The sequence below is a fragment of the Mercenaria mercenaria genome, chromosome 8 (genome assembly GCF_021730395.1).
Source record: "Mercenaria mercenaria strain notata chromosome 8, MADL_Memer_1, whole genome shotgun sequence".
NCBI classification, from domain to species: domain Eukaryota; kingdom Metazoa; phylum Mollusca; class Bivalvia; order Venerida; family Veneridae; genus Mercenaria; species Mercenaria mercenaria.
In genome coordinates this window covers 51,377,746-51,404,741 of record NC_069368.1, presented here as the reverse complement: position 1 = coordinate 51,404,741, position 26,996 = coordinate 51,377,746, and the positions used below count along the sequence as shown (strand labels likewise).

The 26,996-nt window shown below is 36.1% G+C and overlaps 1 protein-coding gene across 1 annotated transcript in view; it reads right to left on the bottom strand.

Annotated features, from left to right (window-relative positions):
• Window positions 1–26,992, bottom strand: part of LOC123565346 (uncharacterized) — a 178,092-nt gene extending 151,100 nt beyond the window's left edge. The window contains exons 1-6 of the mRNA XM_053549150.1: window positions 26,861–26,992; window positions 20,069–20,551; window positions 17,940–18,136; window positions 17,266–17,336; window positions 13,637–13,778; window positions 1,215–1,257 (exon numbers count right to left, since the gene is read on the bottom strand). Of these exons, the coding sequence (XP_053405125.1) occupies window positions 1,215–1,257; window positions 13,637–13,778; window positions 17,266–17,336; window positions 17,940–18,136; window positions 20,069–20,439 (824 nt within the window). The 5' untranslated portion in view covers window positions 20,440–20,551; window positions 26,861–26,992. The remainder of the gene's footprint in view (window positions 1–1,214; window positions 1,258–13,636; window positions 13,779–17,265; window positions 17,337–17,939; window positions 18,137–20,068; window positions 20,552–26,860) is intronic.
• Window positions 26,993–26,996: the final 4 nt, after the last annotated feature.

The window sequence follows — 26,996 nt, the reverse complement described above, 5'->3', positions numbered from 1 at the left end:
CTTTTCAACTTTAAATTTTTATTAATTTGTTTTTAAAAAAAAATTTATTATTTTACTTGTACAAAAAAAACAATGCATTATAATGTAAAAAAACAGTAGATACGTTTGCTTGTTTTTAAATAAAAAATTTTTGGATTTCGCGGGTGATGGGGGGTTCACGGATCCATCGCATACACAGCGCCCCGCTGAGAAATTCCTCGGACTCGCCGGGGATTTATTATACTATTATTGGGGTTTGTTTTAAAAATCATCGCGATTTTTCGTTTGTCAAAACCCTTTAAATGTGAAAAATATGAAATTTTCCATCAAGGCAATATTGTGCGGGGTAAGCGGAAAAAGAAACCCGCGAGCCGGGAGTAATACAAAACTATAGCATCTAACGTAATTACCGCAAAAACCCATTTCATATGTAATTAAGAGCAAAATACATCATATATGTATATAAGAGAAAAAATAGGTATCATGCTGTAATTAAGGAAATTACAGTCATAATGTAATAAAAGAGCAAAACTATGGTCATCTGCTGTAATATAGGAGCAAACTAGTCATCAGCGTAATATACGGAGCAAAAACGGTTATGTGTTTATACGAAAAATAAAACAGTACATACTAAAAAATTTACAGGACAAAACACGTATCTACTGTAAATACAAAAAGGCAAAACACAGTCTATGTGTAATAAGAGAAATTTTAAAGTCATCATGCTGTAAATACAAGAAAAAACCAGTTATACAAAAATTTAAACGGCAAAACTCAGTACATACGTAAGATCAGAGAAAAACTACAGTCATCATCTGAAAAAATAGCAAAAACTATAGTCTTCAAATGTAAATACAAGCAAAAAAAAATTTTCATACTGTATTAAACAGAGCAAACTACGTTCTACGAATATACGAGCAAAACTAGTCAAACGAAAGATACAGAGAAAAATACGCACATCTGTAAATACAGAGCAAAAACAAGTATCATCCGTAATATAAGACAAAACTCAGTCTAACCCGTATAACAGAGAAAAACTACAGCATATCTGTAATATACAGACCCAAAATATTCATCATAGAATATCAGAAAAAAAATCAGTACATCTGAATTACAGAGCAAAATACGCATTACGTATTTCAGAGAAAAATACAGTCATCAACTGAATTTTAAGAGCAAAACTACAGCCATCATACTGAAATTTTACATAGCAAAATAAGTACTACGAATATTACAGAGCAAAACACAGCCATTTTGTTATATACAGTACAGCATCATCTGAAATATACAAGCAAAACTCAGTCTCAAACTGTAATATACACAAAAAAAACTAATTGATATTTGTAATAAAAAAGGGAAAAAAGTCTCTACTAAAATATACGGGACAAAAATCAGTCATATACGAAATATACAGAGCAAAACTACGTCAAACTTAATAAAAAACAAAACTACAGTATCATACGTAGTATACAGGACAAAACTTTGTCTCAACTGAATTAAAAAAAAATATAATCTTTAAAATTAATAGTTTACAATTACACAGAAATCACAGCCAAAAAATTACAGTTATCAACCAAAATATACGAGAAAAAACACAGTTTATGATATCAGGACAAAAATACAGTCATATACTGTAATGTACAGGCAAAAACGTTCTAGTCATAAAAAAACAAAACTACAGTATCAAATTAGTATACAGGACAAAATATGTCACTACTGTAATATACAAAAAACTATAATCATTTACATATAACAGTTTAAAAATTACACAAGAACATACTACAGACAAACAAAATGTTACACATGTGACAAAACTGTAATAATCTTTCTGTAGCACAGAAGGACAAAATACATGTACAAAGTGTTACTATTGCAAAAAGGACAAAACTTCAATAATTATACTGCAACAAAAAGGACAAATTTGCAATCATATACTGTTATAAAGGCAAATGAAAAAAACATACGTGCAAACAGGGGCAAAATGTAATAATATTTTGAACAGGACAAAAGCAGTTTTTATGCTAAAAATTATCTAGAGTAATTCTATTGTCACACATAGGTCAAAACTTCTGCTGCTGAAGTGTAACAATGGAGATAAAACTAGAGTTTAGCCGAAATTGACCTACTGACCCCAAAAACAATAGAGGTCTCTGTAGTCATGATAACCCCCTATGAAGTTTCATGACCTTGCCCAAAATTCTCAAGTTATTGTCCTAAAGGTCAAAAGCCCTTGTTGGGAAATCAAAATCATGGGCCCCCCCGCTTGACATGACCAACCTCCAGTTAAGTTTCCTGTCCCAGTCCCAAAACATTTCAAGTTAGTCCAAAAACTGTTTTAAAAAGTTGGGGCACGTACCTTGAACTATGACCATGGCCTCAAAATCATCAGTTCACCCGTAGTAAAACCAAACCCCTAAAATTTTCATGATCCAGACCCCAAACATTTTCAAGTTATCATCCGGAAACCCTTAAATGTTCCAATCACGTGATATTGACCTTTGACTCTGACCTCAAAATTAAAATTGACCCGTATTTTAGATGTTAAAAATGTGAAAACCAAAAATTATGACCCAGGGTGAAACGTTTAAGTTATCATGTGGAAACATTAAGGTTCAGAGTCCCCGTGACCTTGACCTTTCCTCGAATCAGTAAATTTGACCCCTTTTTATTGTTACACCTGTGTACCAAAATTTATGATCCTAGGCCCCAAACGTTTTAAAGTTACAATCCCGAAACCATTTAAATGTTTTTTAAAAGTTTCCCGGGAGTGACCCTTTACCTTTACCCACAGGCCTCAAAGTCAAAATTGACTGTATTTTTATGATTTGCAGTGTACCAAAATTAGATCCAGGCCCAAAGGGTTTTAAGTTTTATCAAAAAGTTTAATGTTCAGAGTCACTGTGACCCCTTTACCTTTGACCTACAACCCAAATTAAAATTGAGCTGATTTTGAGTTACCCTGTGTACCAAAATCATTTTAAAATTGGGCAAGCCTTTCATGAGTTATCATACGAAAAAGCAAAACCCAAGGCCAACTGACCCACAGCCAAGCTCAATTTTATACCCCCCCTTTAAAATTTGTTTTGTGGGGGGGATAACTACAGAAACCAAAATGTAAATTATAAGACAAAAGATGCACCAAGTATTACAAACGGACAAAAAGCAGCCATCAAAATGTGTAAAAAACACAAGAAAAAATTACAAAGAAATAAGCAAATTTTCACAGAACAAAACACTTAATCATACAATTTTCATCCAACCAAAAAAAATTTGCCAAAAAACATAAAATTCTATTCTTTTCCCCCCAAAGTGAAAAGAATATTATGCTTTTAAAATTTTTACTTTTGTTTTTTTTAGATGTTCTCTTTTTCATAAACAAAACACTTTTTTAATAAAAAAATTTCCCTTTTAATGGTTTGTATAAGTAAGTTTTATGAATTTAAAAAAGAAAATAGCTGTTTTGAGGGAAAGCACATTCTCTAAATGTCTTATCAAATTCAGTGCTTTGATTATCGAACAAGAGCACGCCCTTGCGGGGTTTACGTATCGATTTTTTTTGTATAAAAGAAATATTTTCCTCCAGTTTTCTAAGTTAAAAAAAGGGCCATCATTTTTGCATTTAAAAAAAAAAGCAGGTAGAGTTATGGTCTTGTTTACAGTGCCGTATGATGGTTGCAAGTTTTTAAAAACAATAGCTTTGATAGTTTTTGAGAAAAAAATTGACAAAACAAATAAACCAAGAAAATTTTTTCTAAGTCCAAAAAAGGGGGAAAAATTATTGCAAAAAGCAGGATAGATTTTTTTTGTGTACAAAATAGCTTAGGTGGGAACAAATTTGCAAGTTTAAAGCAATGCTTTGATAGTTTAAGGGAAAAAGTTGACCAAACATAAAATTAACCAAAAAAATTGTATTTTCTAGTCCCAAAAAGGGGGCCTAAATCTGCAAAAAGCGGGTGGAGTTTTTTTCTTTCTGTTAAAGGGGCATTATGATGGTGAACAAGTGTTTCAAGTTTAAAGCAAAGCTTTATAGTTAAAAAGAAAAAGTTACCCAAACATAAAACTTACCCAAAAAATGAAAATTTAGGGCCCAAAAAGGGGGAATAAACTTGAAAAGCAAGATGGAGTTATGTTTCTTGAGTACAGGGAGTTATGATGGTAAAAAAGTTTCTCCCAAATTTCAAAGAATAGCTTTGAGTTTAGAAGAAAATTTGACCTAAACAAAAACTTAACCCCAAATTTGATTTTTCAAAATACAAAAGGGTTTAAAATTTTGCAAAAAGCAAAATGGGGTTTGTTTCTTGCTTACAGGGGGCAGCTTATATGGGTTTAACAAGTTTCCAAGTTTCAAACAATAGCTTGAAAGGCCAAATTTTCTAGTGCTGGGTAATTTGGGTATTACGAACTTGGCAAAACTATTTTCCAAACCATTTTTTTTAATGTAAATTTAATGAAGAGGATGAGAAAAGTTTGATTGAGGGGAGACAAAATTTTGTGACAACACCCCACACACCCCCACACACCACACCACAACACACAGACAGGGTAAAACAATATGTTCCCCCACCACTATGGGTGGGAGTATAATTGTAAAACAGTTTTAAAATTTTACACACAGGACATAATACAGTATTGAATACCCTAGTAAATATTTTTACCTTTGAAATAAAGAAGAAAATTTTATCCAAATCCGCTGCTGGGGAGGAGCATGTTTTTTGTGATAGTCGGCAGAAAAGTATTCCCGGAGAAAGTACCAATCATTTTAGACCCAAAAGAAACCCAAACGAAAAAAAACAGAACAAGCAATGCTAGTTTGAAACAATAAGTACCTATTACAATGTACACTACAATTCCTGAAGATGTGATTTTTTTGTTTCTCAGTGTAAAAAATTATGATTTTGTTGCTGGATTTTAAATCAAACATACTTTAGGTCATAGTTATTTCCAGCTTTAATGGTTGAAAAAAAAGTGCGCTGGGGATATTTAAAGGGATGATAGGGGATTCATACAACAAAAGTGTTTTGTAAAACAAATGTACCCCCAAAATGGCCCGTCTGAGGCATGCATACTGTGCTTGACCTCTAAAAAATGACATAAAAAAGTAAAAGTATCTCCTACTAAGCAACTAACCTTTGAAGCCCATAGGTCCAGCATTTTCGAATGATTGAAACCTTTTTAAATTTAAGGTTACTGTGTCCTAAGCCCTTAAGGTTCTGATCCCAAAACAACAGCAGTCATCTACCGACCAAATGCAATCACTAGAAATCAGAAAACTCAAAACAGTTTCAGAGATTGAATTGAGACTGTGTTGGAAAATTGGGTATTAACTTTGTGTAAAAACAAATGAGTAATGGGGCCTGTAAAGCTGTCATGCCTCACAGTGAAGTAAGAATTTAAGTTTTAAATTACCAGTATTCTGTGTGGTTTCTGAAATACCCCCTTACATCGAAAGCATGACAAAAAACGTTAAAATCGAAAAAGGGAAAAAAACTTTGTAAAAATGCAAAGGAGTTACGGAACCTTTGCATGCTTCAATTAATGACAATGAAAAATAAGTGGAAGATTCAATTATTGTTATTTTGACCTGCGAACCCAAAATTGTACAAAAAACCCCAACCAAAAATGCTAGGCAAAAAAAAGGGGAGTAGACTTTTTAAAAAATGTAAACAGGTTGAGGCACCCGTCAATTTATATCAGATCATCAGATTTAACAAGTTTGTGCGGGTTTAAACCATTCCCTTCGGAAGAAATACCCCCCAAAAAAAAAAACTTCCCCCAAAAAATTTCTAAATGAAAAAAGGGGTAAATAAAGAGATAGGAACCCGTGACTGCCGTCCATTGACAGTGAACAAGTATTCGATATTTCAATGCATTCCCATCTGAGATACCACTTACATACAAAAATCTAACTAAATGCCAAAAGAAAACAAGAGCTGTCTCCATAGGATGACAAAGCCCGAGGCACTTTGAATGAATAGTTATGGCCCCTGTTGGTTTTTGGACCTTTGCCTACAAGTTGGGTCTTGGCGCAACATGTCGCTTTCTGTGCCACAGTTCTGCGTATTATTTTAAAATCCATGAAAGGGAAAGACAAAAATAGGATGGACAGCCCCCTCAATGCATTTCAGAAAAAAGACCTTTTAAAAAATTAAGTTACCCTTGACCTTGAGCTCAGACCCGGGGGCTTCCGCCGACCGCCTCTTATGTGGTAAAATTATGCCAAATTATTTGAAATCCTCCATCATGAAAAAATTTTGGGCCGGGGCACGCCCCTCAATGCACTATCCTTTTAAAATCTAAGTGTGACCCTTTACCTTTGAGCCGGACCTGGTCTTTCGCGCGACACGCATCTTTTTGGTAACATTCATGCCAAGTTTTTTGAAAACCAATTTATCGATGACAAAGAATGGGGCCGGGACCGCCCCCAATGAATATCCTTTAACGTTAAGTGACCTTGACCTTTGAGTCGGTTTTTTCCTTTGGGGCTTTCCGCGACACGTCATTTACGGGTACACCTTAAGCCCAAATTATTGAAAATCCCTTCATCGGACAAAGATATGGACCCCCACGCCCCCCAATGCACTACCCTTTAAAAGTTAAGTGTGACCCCTTTATTTGAGCTACAGCCCAGGTTTGCCCTGACACGGTTTACTGTGGAACATTCATGCCCCCAATTTTTTGAAAAACCCCCATCGATACAAGATTGGACCGGGCACGAAAAAATGCGGGCAGACCGACAGAAGACAGATTTAAGACTGACAAAAGGTTCAAAAAAATATTGCCCCCCCTTCGGGGGATAAAAAGGGTCATTTGGGGGGAAAAAAAGCAAAAAACCCAAAAAAATAACAGAATCAGTTGATACTGGGTACCGATATATACAAAAAAATCAAATGAATCCATCCCAAACGCCCAAAACCCTGGATAGTTAACAAAAATTCATAAAGAAAAATTAACAACTTTAAAGAAGCAAAAAAAACACTAACCTTTTGTTGGTTATTGAAAACATTTAAAGCCCCCCTGAAGATCTTCCCCCGTTATTTTTGATCTTTAAATGGGGTCCCCTCTTGTTTTTTTTGTCAGGCCAACTTTAGCAGTCAAATCTTGACCATTGGTCAGAACAGCTAGAGGGTTCCATGGGAGGTCTTCTGGAGTCAATATCACAACTTTTCTGTGAGTTGCTGCAATTCAAAACTATCTGTGTTTTAATGTTATAAACTGACTTTGTCAGGCCAAATGCCTCAAGCACTGAGCTTGCGCAGCAGATCAAAGATTCATGTAAACATGTGTTTTACTGACATTTTTTTTATACAATTATTTAAAAATAAATCAAAAGCACTTTTTTCCCCAAAAAGCAAGCCATAATCGATTCCCTTTAGATATATTGACAAAAGCAGGTGATTTTTAGGTTTTCTAATTCTTTGGGAAAGGGTCCCAAACTTTGGGGGTTTTCTTCTTAAAAAATTTTGGGTTTTAAAAATTAAATCTTAGGCAGTAAAAAAATCAATCATTTTTTTGTCCCAAAATTTTGGGAAAATATTATTATTTTTCTTATGTTTGATTTCAATTAATCAGGAGGAACTTTCCTCTTCGTGGAACAGAATTAAAAGCATTATAATGATATGCATTCGTGAAGAAATAACTGATTTATCAGGTTTTAATTCCACTCTTTCTGTCATTTTGTAGTTGGCTGCATAAAACAAGTTAAAATTAGAACAAAAATTATCCCCTAAGGTTGCTTAGATGGCTGTTAAGGCAGATTCAGCTGTACAATGAATTCATTTGCTGTTATTTAACACCCAACATTTACAACTTTCCCCAACGTTGAGTGTAATTAAAGCGTTGACTTACTGTAGTCGGTTTTTCCCGGAAAATTGCAGGGGACCGGTTTTTTATCCAGATTCCTTTTTTTTGAGATTAGTGGGATACAAAGGACAAACCATCATTGATACTCCTGTAAAAAAAAAAACAATGAGGCCCACAGATTTCAATTTTTTTATTAAAAAAAAAAAAAACCCCCAGATTTCCCAAAAAAATTAGGTAATATTTAATAAGAAATTTAAATCCTCTCGGACCCAAATGTCAAGTTTAAATATTTCACCACAGAACTAAAAACAAATACATTGAAGAAATGTCACAACAAAAAATAAGAGAACACTAATTTTGCCCTCTTGTGAATTGCATGTGAATTTATTTTACCTACCAACATATTTTCTGTTCAAAATAAAGGCTTTATCAACATCTTGTATCATCATCGGCTCACCATTATCTGAGATTGTGTCACATAGCCAGTTGGTTGATGAAAAATGAAAGTACGACAAAAAAGTAGTCCATCAAACCAACCAATTATGATGAAATTGGTTCAGAAGATGATACAAGATAAAATGTAAAAAAATTTAATTTTGTGGGCGGAAATTTTAGGTTTTGGCAAAACAGCATTTGTGGGATATGAATTTGTGGATTTCAATTTTGAGTATGGGGAAAGAATGAAAAGGGGAAACTTACTTGTTTGTTGGGATTATTTCACGATAGACCAACCATGAAAACTACAAAAAAAATTTTCCCCCGAATTTAATGTTTCCCGTATGGGAAGTAGTTTATTTTAAGAAAAAATTACTAGAGAATGTTTTATCTTTAGTTTTGATTTTTGTTTAATTTTTTCTGAACTTGAGCAAAGAGAAGTAAACAAAAAACCATCAAAACCCCGATCAAACACTGCTAAAAATTTCCCTATATTAAAAATTTTAAACTTTATTTTAAATATGATACACTACTGGGAAAAACCAGGGTTTGCAAGTCCCAAAATTTAAAATTGACGGTAAAACACCACAATTTGTTCCGTAAAAGGTAATTTTCCCATAGAAAGTTTCTTCAGTAGTAATTGATTTTCTGTGACTTTTTGGAAAAATCCAAAAAAAGAATCGGAAAAAAAAAAACACAAAACTGTAAACAATGTCAAAGAGTTTTTTTAGGTAGTCCCCCTCCTTTTTAAAAGGTCAGGGTTTTACCCCGAACCCCCCCATATGCGAAAAAACTAATTTGGGGGGCAAAGGGCTTCTTCACCGTTTTAAAATGGAAATTGCTGTTTGTTCTAAAACCTGTCGTGGAAAATTTAAAACAAACAAAAAAAAAATTAAAAAATGTTGTTTCTGACAGTTTAAAATTCATTTTTGTTTTTTAAAAATTACAACTTGGATTTGGGGAGGAAGGGATTTCCAGTATACCCTTCATCGTGAGGAACAACCTACAAAAAAAACAGAAACTTTCTATTTATTTGTTACATACTTTTATAATCGACAAACAAAAAAAGAGGGCCTGAAGGCCTGTATGCTCTTAACCTTTTACTTAAAAATCATCAAAAAGTAACATTCGACCCAAATTTTATTTAAAATTGGCATAAAATGTGGCCTCGGTGTTAAACCCGCTTTTCCCTTTTTTTTGACCCCTATGACCAAAATTCGAATTGTTAGGGAAACATCAAAATAAAATTCAACTAAAATTTCATGAAGATTGCAGTCATTAAAAGTGGCCTCTAGAGTGAACAACTTTTCCTTTGTTTTCCTAGTGACCTAGTTTTTTGACCCCCCCTGACCCCGATTTTAACTTGGAAAAAATCAAAATTCTGACCAGTTTCATTAAGATTGGTATAATTTTGGGCTCTACAGGTAAAACTAGCTTTTCCTTTAATTTTGCCGGTGACCCAGTTTTTGATCCCACATGACCCAATTTAAAAATGGATTACAATCATCAAAAATTAACCCCCTCCCACCCAAATTTCTTTAAGTACGCATAATGTGGCCTCTACAGTGTTAAAAAGCTTTTCCTTTTTATTTGACCTTTGGGGACCATTTTTGACCCCGATGACCCCCAAAATCGAACTTTTCCCCAAAATTTATTAACGGTAACATTCTGACCAAATTTTTTTAAGATTGGGCCAAAAAAATTTTATAACACATAATGCTCTTTTGTGTTTCTCAAACTTTTTGTCCACTGGAAAGAATTCTTAAGACATGTCCTTTCTTTTATCCCTTTTTTTAGTACCTGTTACTTGTTGTTGTAAATATCAAATTATTTAGTACTCTTGGGAAAAATTGTTTAAACTAAAAAATAACAAGCTTTTCCCTTTATTTTACCTGGTGGCCTGTTTTTGACCCCAGAAAACCCCAAAATAAAAACCCTCCCAGATTTTATTGCGAGTACATTTGACTTTGTTTCATTAAGATTAGGCCCCAAAATTTGCCCCAGAATTTAACAAGCTTTTCCTTTGAATTGACCTGGTGGACCTGTTTTGACCCCCAAATGACCCCAAAACTAAATGTCCAGATTTTTTGCGAGCAACATTTTTTCTAAGTTGCATTAAGATTGGGCCAAAATTGTGACCTTAGAATGTTAAAAATTTTTCCTTTATTTAACCTTGGAACTAATTTTTTCACCCGATGAGCATATTTAATTGTTCAGATTTTATTAAGGGGAAAATTTGACCAGTTTCTTAAGATTGAGCCCAAAAAAAGTTACCCCCTACAGTTTAAAAACTTTTTTTTTGATTTGAGTGGTGGCCCAGTTTTTGACCCCAGATAAAACCCAAAATCGAATTGTCCCAGATTTTATTAAGGGGAACATTTGATCAAGTTTCATTAAGATTGGGCAAAAAATTTTGAGTCTAGAGTGTTTAAAAAGTTTTCCTTTTTTCTGACCCGGTGACCCAAAATTTTTTCCCCAGATAACCGATATTGATTTTTCCAAGATTTAAATTTAGGCTTCATTCGACCCAATTTTATTAAGATTGCGCTTAAATTGGAACTTAGTGTGTTAAAAAGTCAAATTGTTGCGAGACGATGACGGACATGACGGACACAGACAAGGGCGATCACAAAAGCTCCCTTGAGCATTTGTGTAGGTGAAACAAAACACATTAAGACGGTGATTTTTTTACCTCAGTCCTGACAAAAATTAATAATGGTATGGTCAGACACACAAAAAATGTGATTAAAAGTCGCATCATGAAAAAAGGTATGGTGGAATGTACATGACAAAATTGTAAATAAATGGTTCATGGTGTAATTGTAACACAAGAGATAACTTGTATAAGATGTAAATGTCACACTGACAAATTGCGAATACATGGTCCATGATGTGACTGTCACACTGCAAAATCATGAATAGTGACTGTTGTACTGACAAAGTGTGAATAAATGGTCCAATATATGACTGTCACACTCACAAAGTGTGAATAAATGGTCCATGATATGACTGTCACACTCACAAAGTGTGAATAAATGGTCCATGATATGACTGTCACACTCATAAAGTGTGAAGAAATGGTCCATGACAAGGGCGTACCCAGGGTGGTAGGAATTATACACACAGGAAAGGGGTTGGGTGTGGGAGGGGGTGCTCCCCTCCCGCTGGTGGGGGTACAGGGGACTTCCCCAAATTTTTTTTTGAAATATTGACTTCATTAATTTTGGTGCAGTCTGGCTGCTTTTTAGGGTGGTACTTTGACATAAAATTATATGCACATGCATATTGTGCGTAATTAGTACCCCCTTGCATGATATGACTGACTAAGTGTGAAATGGTGAAATGGTCTATAGGTTTTTTTTCACTATGACAACTGATGGTCTGCAATGTGTCAGTGAAACTTTCTGTAACTGAAAAATTATGATGGCCTAACAATATCCCCAATAATGAATGTAAGCTAATCTATAGATATACATTTATAATTGTTAATTAACATAAGCAAATAACTCTATTCTTGCAGAAACGAACATTTCAAACCCAATATTAATTAAAGCATTTTTTCCAATCAGTAATAAAGCTACTTACTTTTTTATTTTCGTATATCCTACTTTTACAACAATTAAAAACAAGGAGCTGCGTTCAATAAACGCTTGATGCCCCTGGTGGCATCCTTGTCAATACAAAGCAACCTAAGTCCAAAATGAGGTCAAGGTCAAACTAAGGTCAGGTGATGTTTGAAGATGATGAATGGTCACAGGTTATATCTGTATTAGTATCAATTCATTCTTGTATTAGCGGAATTGATGCTAGACGAAACGGTCCCATTTGGTTAACCAAGAGATGGCCCATATAAAGCAACCTAAGTCCAAAATGAGGTCAAGGTCAAACTGAGGTCAGGTGATGTCTGAAGATGATGAATGGTCACAGGTTACATCTGCATTAGTATCAAGTCATTCTAGTAAGGGGTTTTGATGCTAACGAAATGGTCGGAATTGGTTAACCTCGTACGGACGGACGAAAGGACAGGACAATCACTATATGCCTCCCGCATCAGTAGATGCCGGGGGCATAAAAATCAATATGATGCAATGCAATGACTGCTACTACCATTAACTATTTACTGCTGAACATGTAAAAAACAATATAAACAAATCCACTCTTTCAATTGGCTACTTCTGTGGATAGTTTACAAAATACAAAACAACATTACGGTCCAGTTTATTGTATTTCCTGTGAGGTGGATCTCCTGTATTTCTGTCAATCTATGCTATTACATGTGAGGAAAATCCACTTGACCGTGTTTAGATTTATTTATGCAATTTCTTGTGAGGGTAAGCCACTTGACTGTACCTGCATTCATTCATGCTAATACATGTGATAGAAATCCATATTTCTGTACCTTGGTTCATTTATGCAATTAACTGTTAGGAAAATTCTCTTGACTATACCTGGGTTAACTTATGCTATTAGCTGTGAGGAAAATCCACTTGACTGTACCTTGGTTCAGTTTATGCTATTTACTTGTCAGGAAAATCCACTTGACTGTACCTGGGTTCAGTTTATGCTATTACCTGTGAGGTAAATCCACTTGACTGTACTTAAGTTCAGTTTATGCTATTATTTGTGAGGAAAATCCTCTTGACAGTACTTTGGTTCAGTTTATGCTATTACTTTTGAGGAAAATCCGCTAGACTATACCCATGCTATTACCTGTGAGGGAGATCCACTTGACAGTACTTAGGTTCAGTTTATGCTATTACTTGTGAGGAAAATCCACTAGACTATACCCATGCTAGTACCTGTGAGGGAGATCCACTTGACTGTACCTGGGTTCAGTTTATGCTATTACTTGTGAGGAAAATCCACTAGACTATACCCATGCTATTACCTGTGAGAGAGATCCACTTGACTGTACTTAGGTTCAGTTTATGCTATTACTTGTGAGGAAAATCCACTAGACTATACCCATGCTATTACCTGTGAGGGAGATCCACTTGACTGTACTTAGGTTCAGTTTATGCTATTACTTGTGTGGAAAATCCACTAGACTATACCCATGCTATTACCTGTGAGGGAGATCCACTTGACTGTACTTAGGTTCAGTTTATGCTATTACTTGTGAGGAAAATCCACTAGACTATACCCATGCTATTACCTGTGAGGGAGATCCACTTGAATGTACTTAGGTTCAGTTTATGCTATTACTTGTGAGGAAAATCCACTAGACTATACCCATGCTATTACCTGTGAGGGAGATCCACTTGACTGTACTTAGGTTCAGTTTATGCTATTACTTGTGAGGAAAATCCACTAGACTATACCCATGCTATTACCTGTTAGGGAGATCCACTTGACTGTACTTGGGTTCAGTTTATGCTATTACTTGTGAGGAAAATCCACTAGACTATACCCATGCTATTACCTGTGAGGGAGATCCACTTGACTGTACTTAGGTTCAGTTTACAGTGGTACAGACTGAAGAGAAACGCATCAGTCAGCTGCTCAATTCCATCAAAACTGATTGATACAACTTCTGTCTTCAGTGTAGACATTCTTATAGACTCCTGTCAAAGAGACAAACACTTTATCTTTCTAAATTGTTGCATTGTGCTTGTATGAAAGGGGTTGAGATTTTCTACCTGATGTACCCAAAGTCAAATGTATAAAGGTACAGGTTTCTTATTCAATGTAAATAAGCAACAAATTCCCCACCAAGAATGGCTGATGCACACAATGTCAAATGTATAAAGGTACGGGTTTCTTATTTAATGTAAATAAGCAACAAATTCCCCACCAAGAATGGCTGATGTACACAATGTCAAATGTATAAAGGTATGGGTTTCTTATTTAATGTAAATAAGCAACAAATTCCCCACCAAGAATGGCTGATGTACACAATGTGAAATGTATAAAGGTAGGGGTTTCTTATTCAATGTAAATAAGCAACAAATTTCCCACCAAAAATGGCTGATGCTCACAATGTCAAATGTATAAAGGTACGGGTTACTTATTCAATGTAAATAAGCAACAAATTTCCCACCAAAAATGGCTGATGCTCACAATGTCAAATGTATAAAGGTACGGGTTACTTATTTAATGTAAATAAGCAACAAATTCCCCACCAAGAATGGCTGATGCACACAATCCCTTACAGAAGAAAAAGGCCTGCTGCGTACTCTTGCTGTGTACATACAGCGTATATGATGCGTACATGATGTGTACTGAAATCAATAGTACGCAGGATATACACCGCACATACACCGATAGTACGTTTGTAGTACACTTTTGACATGCAAATGAGCTCTGCCGCGTACTACTTGCTGCGTACATGCTGTGGACTACATAGTACACAGGATGTACGCTGGAGGAATTTAGTATGCGGGAAATAGTACGCAGCATGTACGCGGCACATACACTTTTCACATGCAAATGAGCCTGCGGTGTACTACCCCTGCGGCGTACATGCTGTGTACTCCTGCGGCGTACATGCTGTGTACTCCTGCAGCGTACATGCTGTGTACTCCTGCGGCGTACATTCTGTGTACTCCTGGCCTGAGTCCTGCGGCGTACATGCTGTGTACTCCTGCTGCATACATGCTGTGTACTCTTGTGGCGAAACTGCTGTGATAATGTAAATTCCTTACCCCACCAACTTTCTTATGCAAATGCTGATCATTTGGACAGAAAAAAACAGAAAAAAGATAAGTGACATGCATCAATAAGTATTTACCCTTACCAAAATAATGTAGATTGATGTTATCAAATAAATTAGTATGCTTTTCTTCATCCACTTTTCAATGAAATAAATCAATTTTTGTAGCATGTAATTTGGTAAACATCTGAACAAAATGGCGTAACTGCATCAAGGGGAAACAACTTTAATGCAACTAAATATAAGTGTTATAAATTTCGAAGTATCTGCGGTGTACATGCAGTGTACTATTTTCTTGTACAAGTCCCTCCTGCGTACATGCAGTGTACTCCTTAAATTTTCAGAGCCTGTGCTGCGTACTTGAAGTGTACTAGTGACCTCCTGCGTACATGCTGTGTACTCGTCGAAATAGTACGCGGCATGTACGCGGCATGCGGTGTATGTAAAATGTACTCCTCTGGCATACTACTGTGTTCGCGGCATATACACAGCAAATACGCAGCATGTACGCCACAGAGGCTTGCTTCTGTAAGGGATGTCAAATGTATAAAGGTACGGGTTTCTTATTTAATGTAAAGAAGCAACAAGTTCCCCACTAAAAATGGCTGCTGTACACAATGTCAAATGTATAAAGGTATGGGTTTCTTATTTAATGTAATTAGCAACAAATTCCCCACCAAGAATGGCTGATGTACACAATGTGAAATGTATAAAGGTACGGGTTTCTTATTTAATGTAAATAAGCAACAAATTCCCCACCAAGAATGGCTGATGCACACAATGTCAAATGTATAAAGGTACAGGTTACTTATTTAATGTGAAAATCAAACAAAATTCCCCATCAAGAATGACTTGGGCAACATAATTTTCAGCCAAGCCTACGACAGCTGTCATATTTACCTCCTTGGCATCCTTTCCAGAATGCTGCTGCAAACAGTACAAATTTAAGTTATCACCCAGCAATAAACATGAGTTACAACACCATTTGTGATCAGGAATCAAGCCAGGATCACAATATTTTGAAAATATGATTGGTTATAGTATGCTGACCTAATCAATAAAGTAAAACCCGTCAGCTGCCAATGTCCAAAACTTACAACTACTTCAACACATTTCCTTATATAGGGCCATTTAAATTTTAAGTTCAAGAAGGGGCATAACATTACTATGAAAAAGCAAAACAGACTTATATTACCTGTACAATACATGTCAGAAGACTAAAGAAAACACGGATGTAAAGTTTCAATCCACTAGCCACTAGCAGTCACTGAGATACCAGCTTGCATATAAGAATTTAACCAAAACTTGCTAAGTCTTAATTGGACAAAACTCCATCAAACTTGTGCATTGCAGGTCAGATAATCATAGTGAAAAAGTTTATGATTTGTTTGTATGTATGTTTTTGGTTTAAAGCCGTTTTTCAACAGTATTCCAGTTATGTAACAATGGGTAGTTAACCTAATCAGTAAGCCTGGCACAAGGATCTAACTCACAACCCTGTGATCTCTAGATCTGCACTTTCCCTATGGAGCTAAGCAGGCAGACAAAACTGTGTGAAGTTTTAATCCATTTGCGTAAGTGGATACTAAGCCACCAGCTTACATACAAAAAACAAACTGGGACACAGACACCAAGGCAAATAAATGGATGAGTGCAATAGCTATACCTTGTCTTTAAAAATGGAAGCAAAATTGCCACCACTTTGTTCACATAATATCATTTAAATGTTCATAACTTTCTCATTTTTAAGCCAATTTTGAAAACTCTTTCACTTCTTTAAATGATTTAAGAAATCTAAGCAGACAGTATTAACATCAAAACAACATTGCCTTTAAGTTTTACCTAGGTTTATTAGTGTAATTCAATGTGTGTTTATATTCAATGTAAGAGACTTAATGCCAATCAAAGCTACAGCAAAGTAAATATTTGGCTTTATAGTTCATTTAAATTTCAAATGCAGACTGTCACAAAATGCTTTAAGAATTTGCATCAAATTTGCCCATTAAAAAGATTTCACTTTTACAACAAAAAGGCTAATAGGAAAACCTTGCTTGCATGAACGTGACCTTTTGATTTTAAATGTCTGTCATGACACAAGCAAGGGTAACAATGGCTGAAAATTGTACTGAGCCACTATCAGTGTAAAAGTAATATAATTAGAATTTTATCTACTCTTAGTAATAAAAACAGCCTCATTTTAAGAGCCACATGAAAGAAGTTTGAGCCCCTTTCTTAATTTTAACATTCTAGAAAATGCCTTAAGCGACAAATTGCACAGCGTCCCCTGAGAAAGTAATCTAGTGCGTTGAAAATGGATATGAATAAAAATATCATCCAGAAATATAGAGTAAAAAGAGGAATCTATAATATACGTATATGTGAAAATAAAAAGAATTTACCCTTGCATCCACCAGTGGAATATATCTATAATTCTTGTGAAGGTCAAAGAAATCATCTCTCTCAAGGTCGACTAGAATAAAAAGATTATCAACAAGATGAAATGGGAAAAAATGTGTTTAGAAAAACTTGAAAAGTTATGGTGTTTGAAGTAAACAAAATACACCAAGTCAGGAATTTTTAGCAAATTAAGCTTTAGCTTGCTAAATTTCTAAAATGGACCAGTCCATCATTCAATTTGGGCAATACCATTTATCATTCGAAGGGGTGTTCACTGAAAATGTGCTGACTGAATAGTGCACTGGTCTCAAAGGCAGAATCACTTGCCACCAGCAGGCTAAAGGTTATTGACGAATGTTTTGAAAAGCTGAAATATTTAACCATCAAGAGCCCCCTGCCCGCCCGCCCATGGCAGGGCATATGTTCTCTATGATGATTTGATATCTAAAATCATTTGCCCTGCACCTCTGATAATTCATGTGGGGAAGTTGGCAGTTACTTGTGGAGAACAGGTTTGTATTGGTACAGAATCCATGGTACATGACTGAAATACCGTTGAAAAACAGTGTTAAACCCAAAACATACAAAACTGAAGCATCAACAGAACAGATTTTAGATCAAATATGTCAACAATATTAGAAATGATAGTGCTTATGATGTGTAAAGTGTGTCTCACCTTGTTTTTTTATTTCATATGGTTTCTTTAATTTCTTTCTCTCCAGTTCTAAGTCTCGAGGGTTTATCTTTACCCTTTTTGTTTGAGCTGCCGGATTCATGGGTGGGTGAGCTAGGTAGGCCTGCAGATCTGGTGGGGGTGCTGGTGCCACCTGTGGAGGAGCAGGAGGTGGGGGTGGAGGTCTCTTGGCAACTTTTCTTCAGGAAAAGAAAAACAAACATTAAAAGTGATATCCTTAACACCTAGCAGCAGATCAACTTTAGAATCAATTGGATATCACCTAATAGGTTTTAAACAAGAGGGCCAAGATGGCCCTAGGTCGCTCACCTAAGAAACACTCCATAACAGTGTAAAATATGTTTGACCTAGTGATTTCATGGAAACAAATATTCTGACCAATTTTCATTAAGACTGGACCAAAAAATTGGTCTCTTGCGATGAAACAAGCATTTTCTTATATATGACCTAGTTTTTGACCCTAGATGACCCATGTTCAAACTCGACCTAGATTTTATCAAGGCAATCATTCTGACCAAAATTCATGAAGATCAACTGAAAAATACAGCCTCTATCACATACAGAAGTTTTTTCTTTGATTTGACCAAGTGACCTAGTTTTTAACCTCAGATGACCCATATTCAAATTCGACCTAGATTTCATTAAGGCAATCAACCTGACCAAATTTCATAAATATCAACTGAAAAAAACAGTCTCTATCGCATACACAAGATTTTTCTTTAATTTGACCTAGTGACCTAGTTTTTGACCTCAGATAACCCATATTCAAAACCGACCTAGTTTTCATCAAGGCAATCACTCTGACCAAATTTCATGAAGATCAATTGAAAAATACATCCTCTATTGCATACACAATGTTTTTCTTCGATTTGACCTAGTGACCTAGTTTTTGATCCCAGATGACCCATTTTCAAAATCAGCCTAGATTTTATCAAGGTTATCATTCTGGCTAAATTTCATGAAGATCAGTTGAAAAATACAGCCTCTATTGCATACACAAGGTTTTTCTTTGATTTGACCTAGTGACCTATTTTTGACCCCAGATGACCCATTTTCGAACTCGGCCTAGATTTCATCAAGGCAATCATTCTGACCAAAATTCATGAAGATCAATTGAAATATACAGCCTCTATCGCATACACAAGGTTTTTCTTTGATTTGACCTAGTGACCTAGTTTCTGACCCGAGATGACCCATTTTCGAACTCGGCCTAGATTTCATCAAGGTTATCATTCTGACTAATATTCATGAAGAAAAATTGAAAAATACAGCCTCTATCGCATACACAAGGTTTTTCTTTGATTTGACCTAGTGACCTAGTTTCTGACCCGAGATGACCCATTTTCGAACTCGGCCTAGATTTCATCAAGGTAATCATTCTGACCAAAATTCATGAAGATTAATTGAAAAATACAGCCTCTATCACATTTCATCAAGGTTATCATTCTGACCAATATTCATGAAGATTAATTGAAAAATACCACCTCTATCGCATACACAAGGTTTTTCTTTGATTTGACCTAGTGACCTAGTTTTTGACCCGAGATGACCCATTTTCGAACTCGGCCTAGATTTCATCAAGGTTATCATTCTGACCAATATTCATGAAGATTAAATGAAAAATACAGCCTCTATCGCATACACAAGGTTTTTCTTTGATTTGACCTAGTGACCTAGTTTTTGACCCGAGATGACCCATTTTCGAACTCGGCCTAGATTTAATCAAGGTTATCATTCTGACCAATATTCATGAAGATTAATTGAAAAATACAGCCTCTATCGCATACACAAGCTAAATGTTGACAGACGACGGACGACAGACGACAGACGACGGACAGCGGACGCCGGACATCGAGTGATCAGAAAAACTCACCTGAGCATTGCTCAGGTGAGCTAAAAAATCAAGGAAACTGACAGTGTCATTTTTTGGAAAAATACTACATCGGTGAAATCTGTAATAACTGGGAAACTAAGATTCTATGTGTGCAATACATAATGACACTTTACATCAAAAATGCACACTGGAATACCATAAATGAAAATGCTATCTCTTAGCCCAAGGTTCTGTTTAAAGACTGAAATTTCTACATATAAAACAACTACCAACTTACGAACTAAGAGCCATGGACTGCTGCATCACTGATGGTACAATGTTAGAGCCATACCCAATAGCATCACCTGAATCAAGGCCAGCTGACTGCTGCATCACAGATGGTACAATGTTAGAACCATACCCAACAGCGTCACCTGAATCAAGGCCAGCTGACTGCCGCATCACAGATGGTACAATGTTAGAGCCATACCCAACAGGGCCACCTGAATCAAGGCTTGCTGACTGCTGCTGCACAGATGGTACAAAGCTAGAGCCATATCCCACAGGGCCATCAGAATCAAGGGCAGCTGACTGTTTTTTCACTGTCCATACAACACTACCGGACTTTGATGATCCCTTCTTTGACTTTTTAGACTCATATTTGGACATGTCTTCTGTGGTTTCCTCCTTCAAGTTCAGTAGCTTTGATTTCCTACTCCTTTTGTTAGTCAACCCAAACTGATGATAACTGCTGCTGAATCTGTACCTATTCTATGTTAGCCTGTAAAAGAAAACAATTTGATGAAATGAGATGAGATGAGATAAGGTAAAATAATCTTTATGTAACGTCGGTTTTAACAAACAGTTTAACACTAGCTAATAGAAGCTACCTTTTTTCCGACAAAACAAGACTATCTATCCTTTTACATACAAACAAACAATCTATAGGGGGTAAGAACTGAAATTGGTAAGTATGTAATTATAAACTTGGAAAGCATGAGCACATATCAAATTCACGAAAAAAGAGTCATACGTCACTGAAACTAATTGTATATCTACAAACATATCGCTAATGTTGTAAGAACTTGGGCCCAACCCTTTTGCTTTTCAATGTTTCTTAAAGGTTTTGTTTCTGTATATACATGTATATGTAAGTAATAAAATATAATTAAACTAAGAAAAAGATGAAGACACTAACCTAATTAAACAAGGAGCTGCGTTCCATAAACGCTTGAGGGCCCCGGTGGCATCCTTGTCGATACAAAGCAACCTAAGTCCAAAACAAGGTCAAGGTCAAACTGAGGTCAGGTGATGTTTGAAGATGAGGTTACATCTGTATTAGTATCAATTCATTCTTGTATTAGCGGAATTGATGCTAGACGAAACGGTCCCACTTGGTTAACCAAGAGATGGCCCATATAAAGCAACCTAAGTCCAAAATGAGGTCAAGGTCAAACTGAGGTCAGGTGATGTCTGAAGATGAGGAATGGTCACAGGTTACATCTGTATTATAAGTATCAATTCATTCTTGTAAACGGTATTGATGCTAGACGAAACAGTCCTATTTGGTTAACCAAGAGATGGCCCATATAAAGTAACCTAAGTCCAAAATGAGGTCAAGGTCAAGGTCAAACTGAGGTCAGGTGATGTTTGAAGATGATGAATGGTCACAGGTTACATCTGTATTAGTATCAATTCATTCTTGTATTAGCGGAATTGATGCTAGACGAAACGGTCCCATTTGGTTAACCAAGTGATGGCCTATATAAAGCAACCTAAGTCCAAAATGAGGTCAAGGTCAAACTGAGGTCAGGTGATGTCTGAAGATGAGGAATGGTCACAGGTTACATCTGCATTAGTATCAATTCATTCTTGTAAGCGGTATTGATGCTAGACGAAACATTCCTATTTGGTTAACCAAGAGATGGCCCATATAAAGCAACCTAAGTCCAAAATGAGGTCAAGGTCAAACTGAGGTCAGGTGATGTCTGAAGATGAGGAATGGTCACAGGTTACATCTGCATTCGTATCAAGTCATTCTAATAAGGGGTATTGATGCTAGACAAAACGGTCTCATTTGGTTAACCTCGTACGGACGGACGGATGAACGGACAGACAGGACAATCACTATATGCCTCCCGCATCAGTAGATGCCGGGGGCATAAAAATGTCTTAATACAAGTATCACCTCAAATCAGATTTGCTGTGAATTGATTAGCACCTTTGCAGGGCCTCTTTTCACCCAAGAGTAATAATCTGAACAATCTTGGTAGAGGACCACAAGGCACAAGGTCACAATTGCTCACCTTGAGAACTTTGTGCTCTGGTGAGCTAAAAAGTATATGATTGGACATTGCATGTGCGCATGTGATCCAATGAAATTAAATTTAATAAAAACAACTAAATGTGCACAAGACTTAGTCTATAAGTAGATCAAGTATGCATCAATGATCTATAAACAATATTGACAAATGTACAGCTAGAAGGGTAGCTTTAACAGCTTATTACAGTTATAAGTATATATGAACATTACGGACACTTAATGGGATTTGTATTTTAAATGACTGACACAAGATGGAATTGTTTGATACTACATTAAATTTATTCATTACTGAAGAATTCTTTTCTTCTTCTTCTTTGATAGTAGAGTAAAAGACTGTCTGGCAGGGCTCCAGATAAGATGCGCATTAGCGTAAATTACGCTTTGAAATAATGTATATATGCATGTCTGATAATTTTTAAGCGATAAAAACGTATATGAAATTACAGAAACACACGCAATGACTTTTTACTAGCATAAACAAAATCTGAATTGTCTGGATGCTTTATGTAAGAGAGCATGGTTGGAATTAATTCTCCCACATTGAACGACCACACACGCATTGAATGGTACTCAATAAACCTAGGTTAAACTGTATTATACACTAAATGCGTGCGTAAATCAAATAGCTGGGAATTACTATTGATGGTATGGTAGTGTATTTAAAAGCGGTGTCAATCTAAAATATCAACTTCCAGTGCAGAGTAAAAATAAAAATGTCTCTTTCTAAGAAAAAAGTGAATAAACACTCTACGCAATTTTAAACCAACAAAAATGATCCCAAAAACATAGCTAAAGGTATATTAAATATTGTCTTCAGTAGTGCATGTGAAGCCAAAGCAAGCCAAGGGAGAAAAAAGAAGAAAAAATGGAATATTGAATTGAAACCGAACTGCTAACAAATTCATGGGTGTTATGTACCCAATAAATATGTTATAAAACTGATTTCTGTTTTTTTCACATTCATAAAGTTTCAGGAGTAAAATTACTCCTAGTCAATTTCAGATTTTACCATTTTACTCATTCACAAAAAATATGATGAGTAAATACTCATAGGCCAAAAAAATAATCTAGAGCCCTGCTGTCAGGTTTCCTAGGCTACTCAATCCACCTATTGTTTCCAGGGGTGTAAAATTCTTTTTCACACCACTCGCCCTGCAGGACTAGTAGCTGGTAAAATCTACTCGCCCTTAGTGGACAGTCACTCGGCCTAATAATTGATATTTTTAATACTGTCACGTTTTATGGAAGAAGTATTATGTACAAGCAAATTTCAAACATAATACATAGCTCGTACACTACGTTTCCTTTTTGATTATTCAGTTTTGTTACTCTTAAATTTCCTTTTCACACCAGATATTTTTCTTTCAGTAATTTTGTCATCTCCACCATCAAGTTGCTTTCCATAATAACTGCATCGATAGTAAAAATAATCACAGTCTAACCCCTACTGTAGTTTCCCAAAGTGTCAGGAAAGTATTAAACATCAGTTATTTTCATTTTCTCAAGACTTATTTCCCGAAAAATAATTATTTTGAAAAGTGTCCTAAAAATATCGACACAATAATCATCATCCACCTACCCGTCTTGAAAGCGAAAAAAAAAGTTGACGATCATCGGTAATTATTCTGTTGATAAACTAAGTAAAAGGCCTGTTTTCATCATCAATTAACATCTCTCAAAGAGCTAAAAGAAGTGTGTCGGTATCATGACATCTGAAGTGGAGATCAAAGCGGTATTGTTGCACGAGATTGTCATGGCATTACGTCATATTACAGTTTTCGCGCCATGTGACCTATTTGCCCTCAAGGAATTTACATTATCGTTTGAGAAGAATATTTTATTAAAAAAGTACATGTACAAAGATTCATTCAAAACTATTAAAAACCGCAACAACATCATTTTGTTTTATTTTAAAACCACATTTCTATTTACGTCCACGAGGTCACGTAACCTATTCCGCCGCACTAACAGAAACCTTTTTACCAAAAAAAATCGTTTTAATCAATGTATTTAAATTACTGCCGCTTTTTCATTATTTAAGATTTTTTAATTGTTTTTTGTTCCTTCTGGTCAAAAGTCCGAATTTTATGCCCATAGTATGTATTACTTATTTTCTCTTGGAAAGAAATCAGTAATTAAGATCGCGCTGTTTGAAATTTAACAAATGATTATATGAAAATTCGACCGTTTTCATACAAATTTGCTTACATTTCCGTCGATATTTTATTGAACTCTTAGTAGAATTCAAATTGTATTACTTCTCAAGCGATGTTGAAAAACTGAAGCGATAATGTTAAAAAATGAATGCACTACGCACGTTTTTTGTGTACGTGTCAATAAACAAAAGTAACGGAGATGTAAATTTGATATTACGATAGGTCGCACGTGCTCTCGGAATGGAAAAATACCGGCATGACGTTTTGATATCTTTACGATTCGCGAGTAAATTCCAGTGAATCAAAGTAGCAACTGAACTATCTCAAAGTTTGTTGAGGTTTTTCAAGATGTAATTTCTGAATTTCATTAAAGCTACGACGTAAAAACCACTCGCCCGATCGGTCGAGTATACAGCGAGATCCACTCGTCCTATCCAGACTTTAACTCGCCAACGCGAGCGGGCGAGTGGAATTTTACACCCCTGAAGTTTCCTAACAGTTCTGATAAAAATGGTGCAAAAACCTAACACTTTAAATCTTAGTTCCCTTTACTGTGAATGATATATACACATAAACTGTTGTGCAGAAAGGAAGAAGTCAGTACCAGGGTTAAAACAGGATAAAAGCAAAATGATTTGTACTGGAATTATGTTGTAAACAATATAGCCGGTGTTGATTTGAATCTGGACACTGTTTCAATACTGACTACATCATTTTTTCATTCTTTGAGAAAATGTCTACATACCGGTAACCGCTAAACGGCTATTTTCATGAGAGCATTTTCAGAGGGTGATGTTTTCCAGAACAGATTATTTTTCTTATATGTCACATAACATGTCAATATTTTTCTACTTGTGATAAGACAAAATTGTCATACTAAATGACCATAATATATGGTTTTCATATCATTGAAATGCTCTAAAGTAGCGATACTGAAAATGAAATTTCAAGATATGAAATAAAGAAAGAACTGAAACTGGCAGAGTGTAACCTATTGACATGCTGCCGTTTGACTGAGGCTCGACAGCAGTAGCCAAATTCAGAGCTCTATGTATAGATCTAGGTATAAGCATGCATACATTCTATCTATGATGGCGTACCCTTGAAAATAGGAGATCTGATTCACGCCTCCTTATGTTCTACAAAATAGTGAATGGTTTGGTTGCTGTACCACTTCCTCCTTATGTCAGCCCCCCATCCCGTCTAACTAGACATATGCACCCCCACTCCTATACCCAGATCCTCACTCCCTGTAATTACTATAAGTACTCTTTTTTTCCAGCCACCATAGTGCTTTGGAATTCCTTTCCAGCACAACTTGTGCAAGCCCCAACCCTGAACCAGTTTAAGCAGGGTGTGACCAAACTTGCACACAATGCTTAACATGATAGACCTGTTTTTAAACTGCTTTTATCTGGAAATCCTTCTTGTTTTTTAACACTATCTACTGTATTTCATGCTTGCAATACACATGGTGTATTACTTTTATTCTCCTGTCCATTCTACTTTTAAATTTCTTGTACAGGTGCGCAGCTGCACGTAATACGTGGCGTGATGCAGTATAGATAGATACAGGTGCGCAGCTGCATGTAATACGTGGCGTGATGCAGTGTAGGTAGGTAGGTAGGTTAGTTAGGTAGGTAGGTAGGTTAGGTTAGGTTAGGTAGGTTAGGTTAGGTTAGGTAGGTAGGTAGGTTAGGTAGGTAGGTTAGGTAGGTAGGTACGTTAGGTAGGTAGGTTAGGTAGGTAGGTAGGTAGGTAGGTAGTTTAGGTAGGTAGGTTAGGTAGGTAGGTACGTTAGGTAGGTAGGTTAGGTAGGTAGGTAGGTAGGTAGGTAGGTTAGGTAGGTTAGGTAGGTAGGTTAGGTAGGTAGGTAGGTAGGTTTGGTAGGTAGGTAGGTAGGTAGGTAGGTAGGTAGGTAGGTTAGGTAGGTAGGTTAGGTAGGGTAGGTAGGTTAGGTAGGTAGGGTAGGTTGGGTGGGTAGGGTGGGTGGGTGGGTGGGTAGGGTAGGGTGGGTGGGTGGGTGGGTAGGTAGGTGGGTAGGTAGGTAGGTAGGTCGGTAGGTCGGTCGGTAGGTAGGTAGGTAGGTCGGTAGGTAGGTAGGTCGGTGGGTAGGTAGGTAGGTAGGTGGGTAGGTAGGTGGGTCGGTAGGTAGGTGGGTAGGTGGGTAGGTCGGTAGGTAGGTAGGTCGGTAGGTCGGTAGGCAGGTAGGTAGGTCGGTAGGTAGTTAGGTGGGTAGGTAGGTAGGTAGGTAGGTAGGTAGATAGATAGATAGATAGATAGATATCAATCTTCCATTACTGTCTAATCTTTTGCAGGGGCGTAACACCAGACGGAGACACTCAGAAGAGTCACTAGTGCGATGCAGATGTTCATGAATGAGTGACCATAAAATTTTGTTTAAACATATTTATTTATCAAGACATATATGACATATAACATCAATACATATAACATCTATACAATACAAATATCAATACAAGTGGATTGAACTGAAAGCTGCTAGACTCTTACAGATATAATTCTCTCCACTCAATGTCAATGAATGACCATTACAAAAAGTGTCAAGAAAAGAGATATGGATATTTTCATTGATCAGTTAACTACGTACAGTTCTGAAGACATCTGGGTCTGGAATGTCGCTTAAAATAACTAGAACACCATTCTTCAAGTTCCAGATAAATCATGAAATTGCTACCGTAAGTGAATCCAAACCTACCAACCAGTAAACAACGATGTCGTAAATG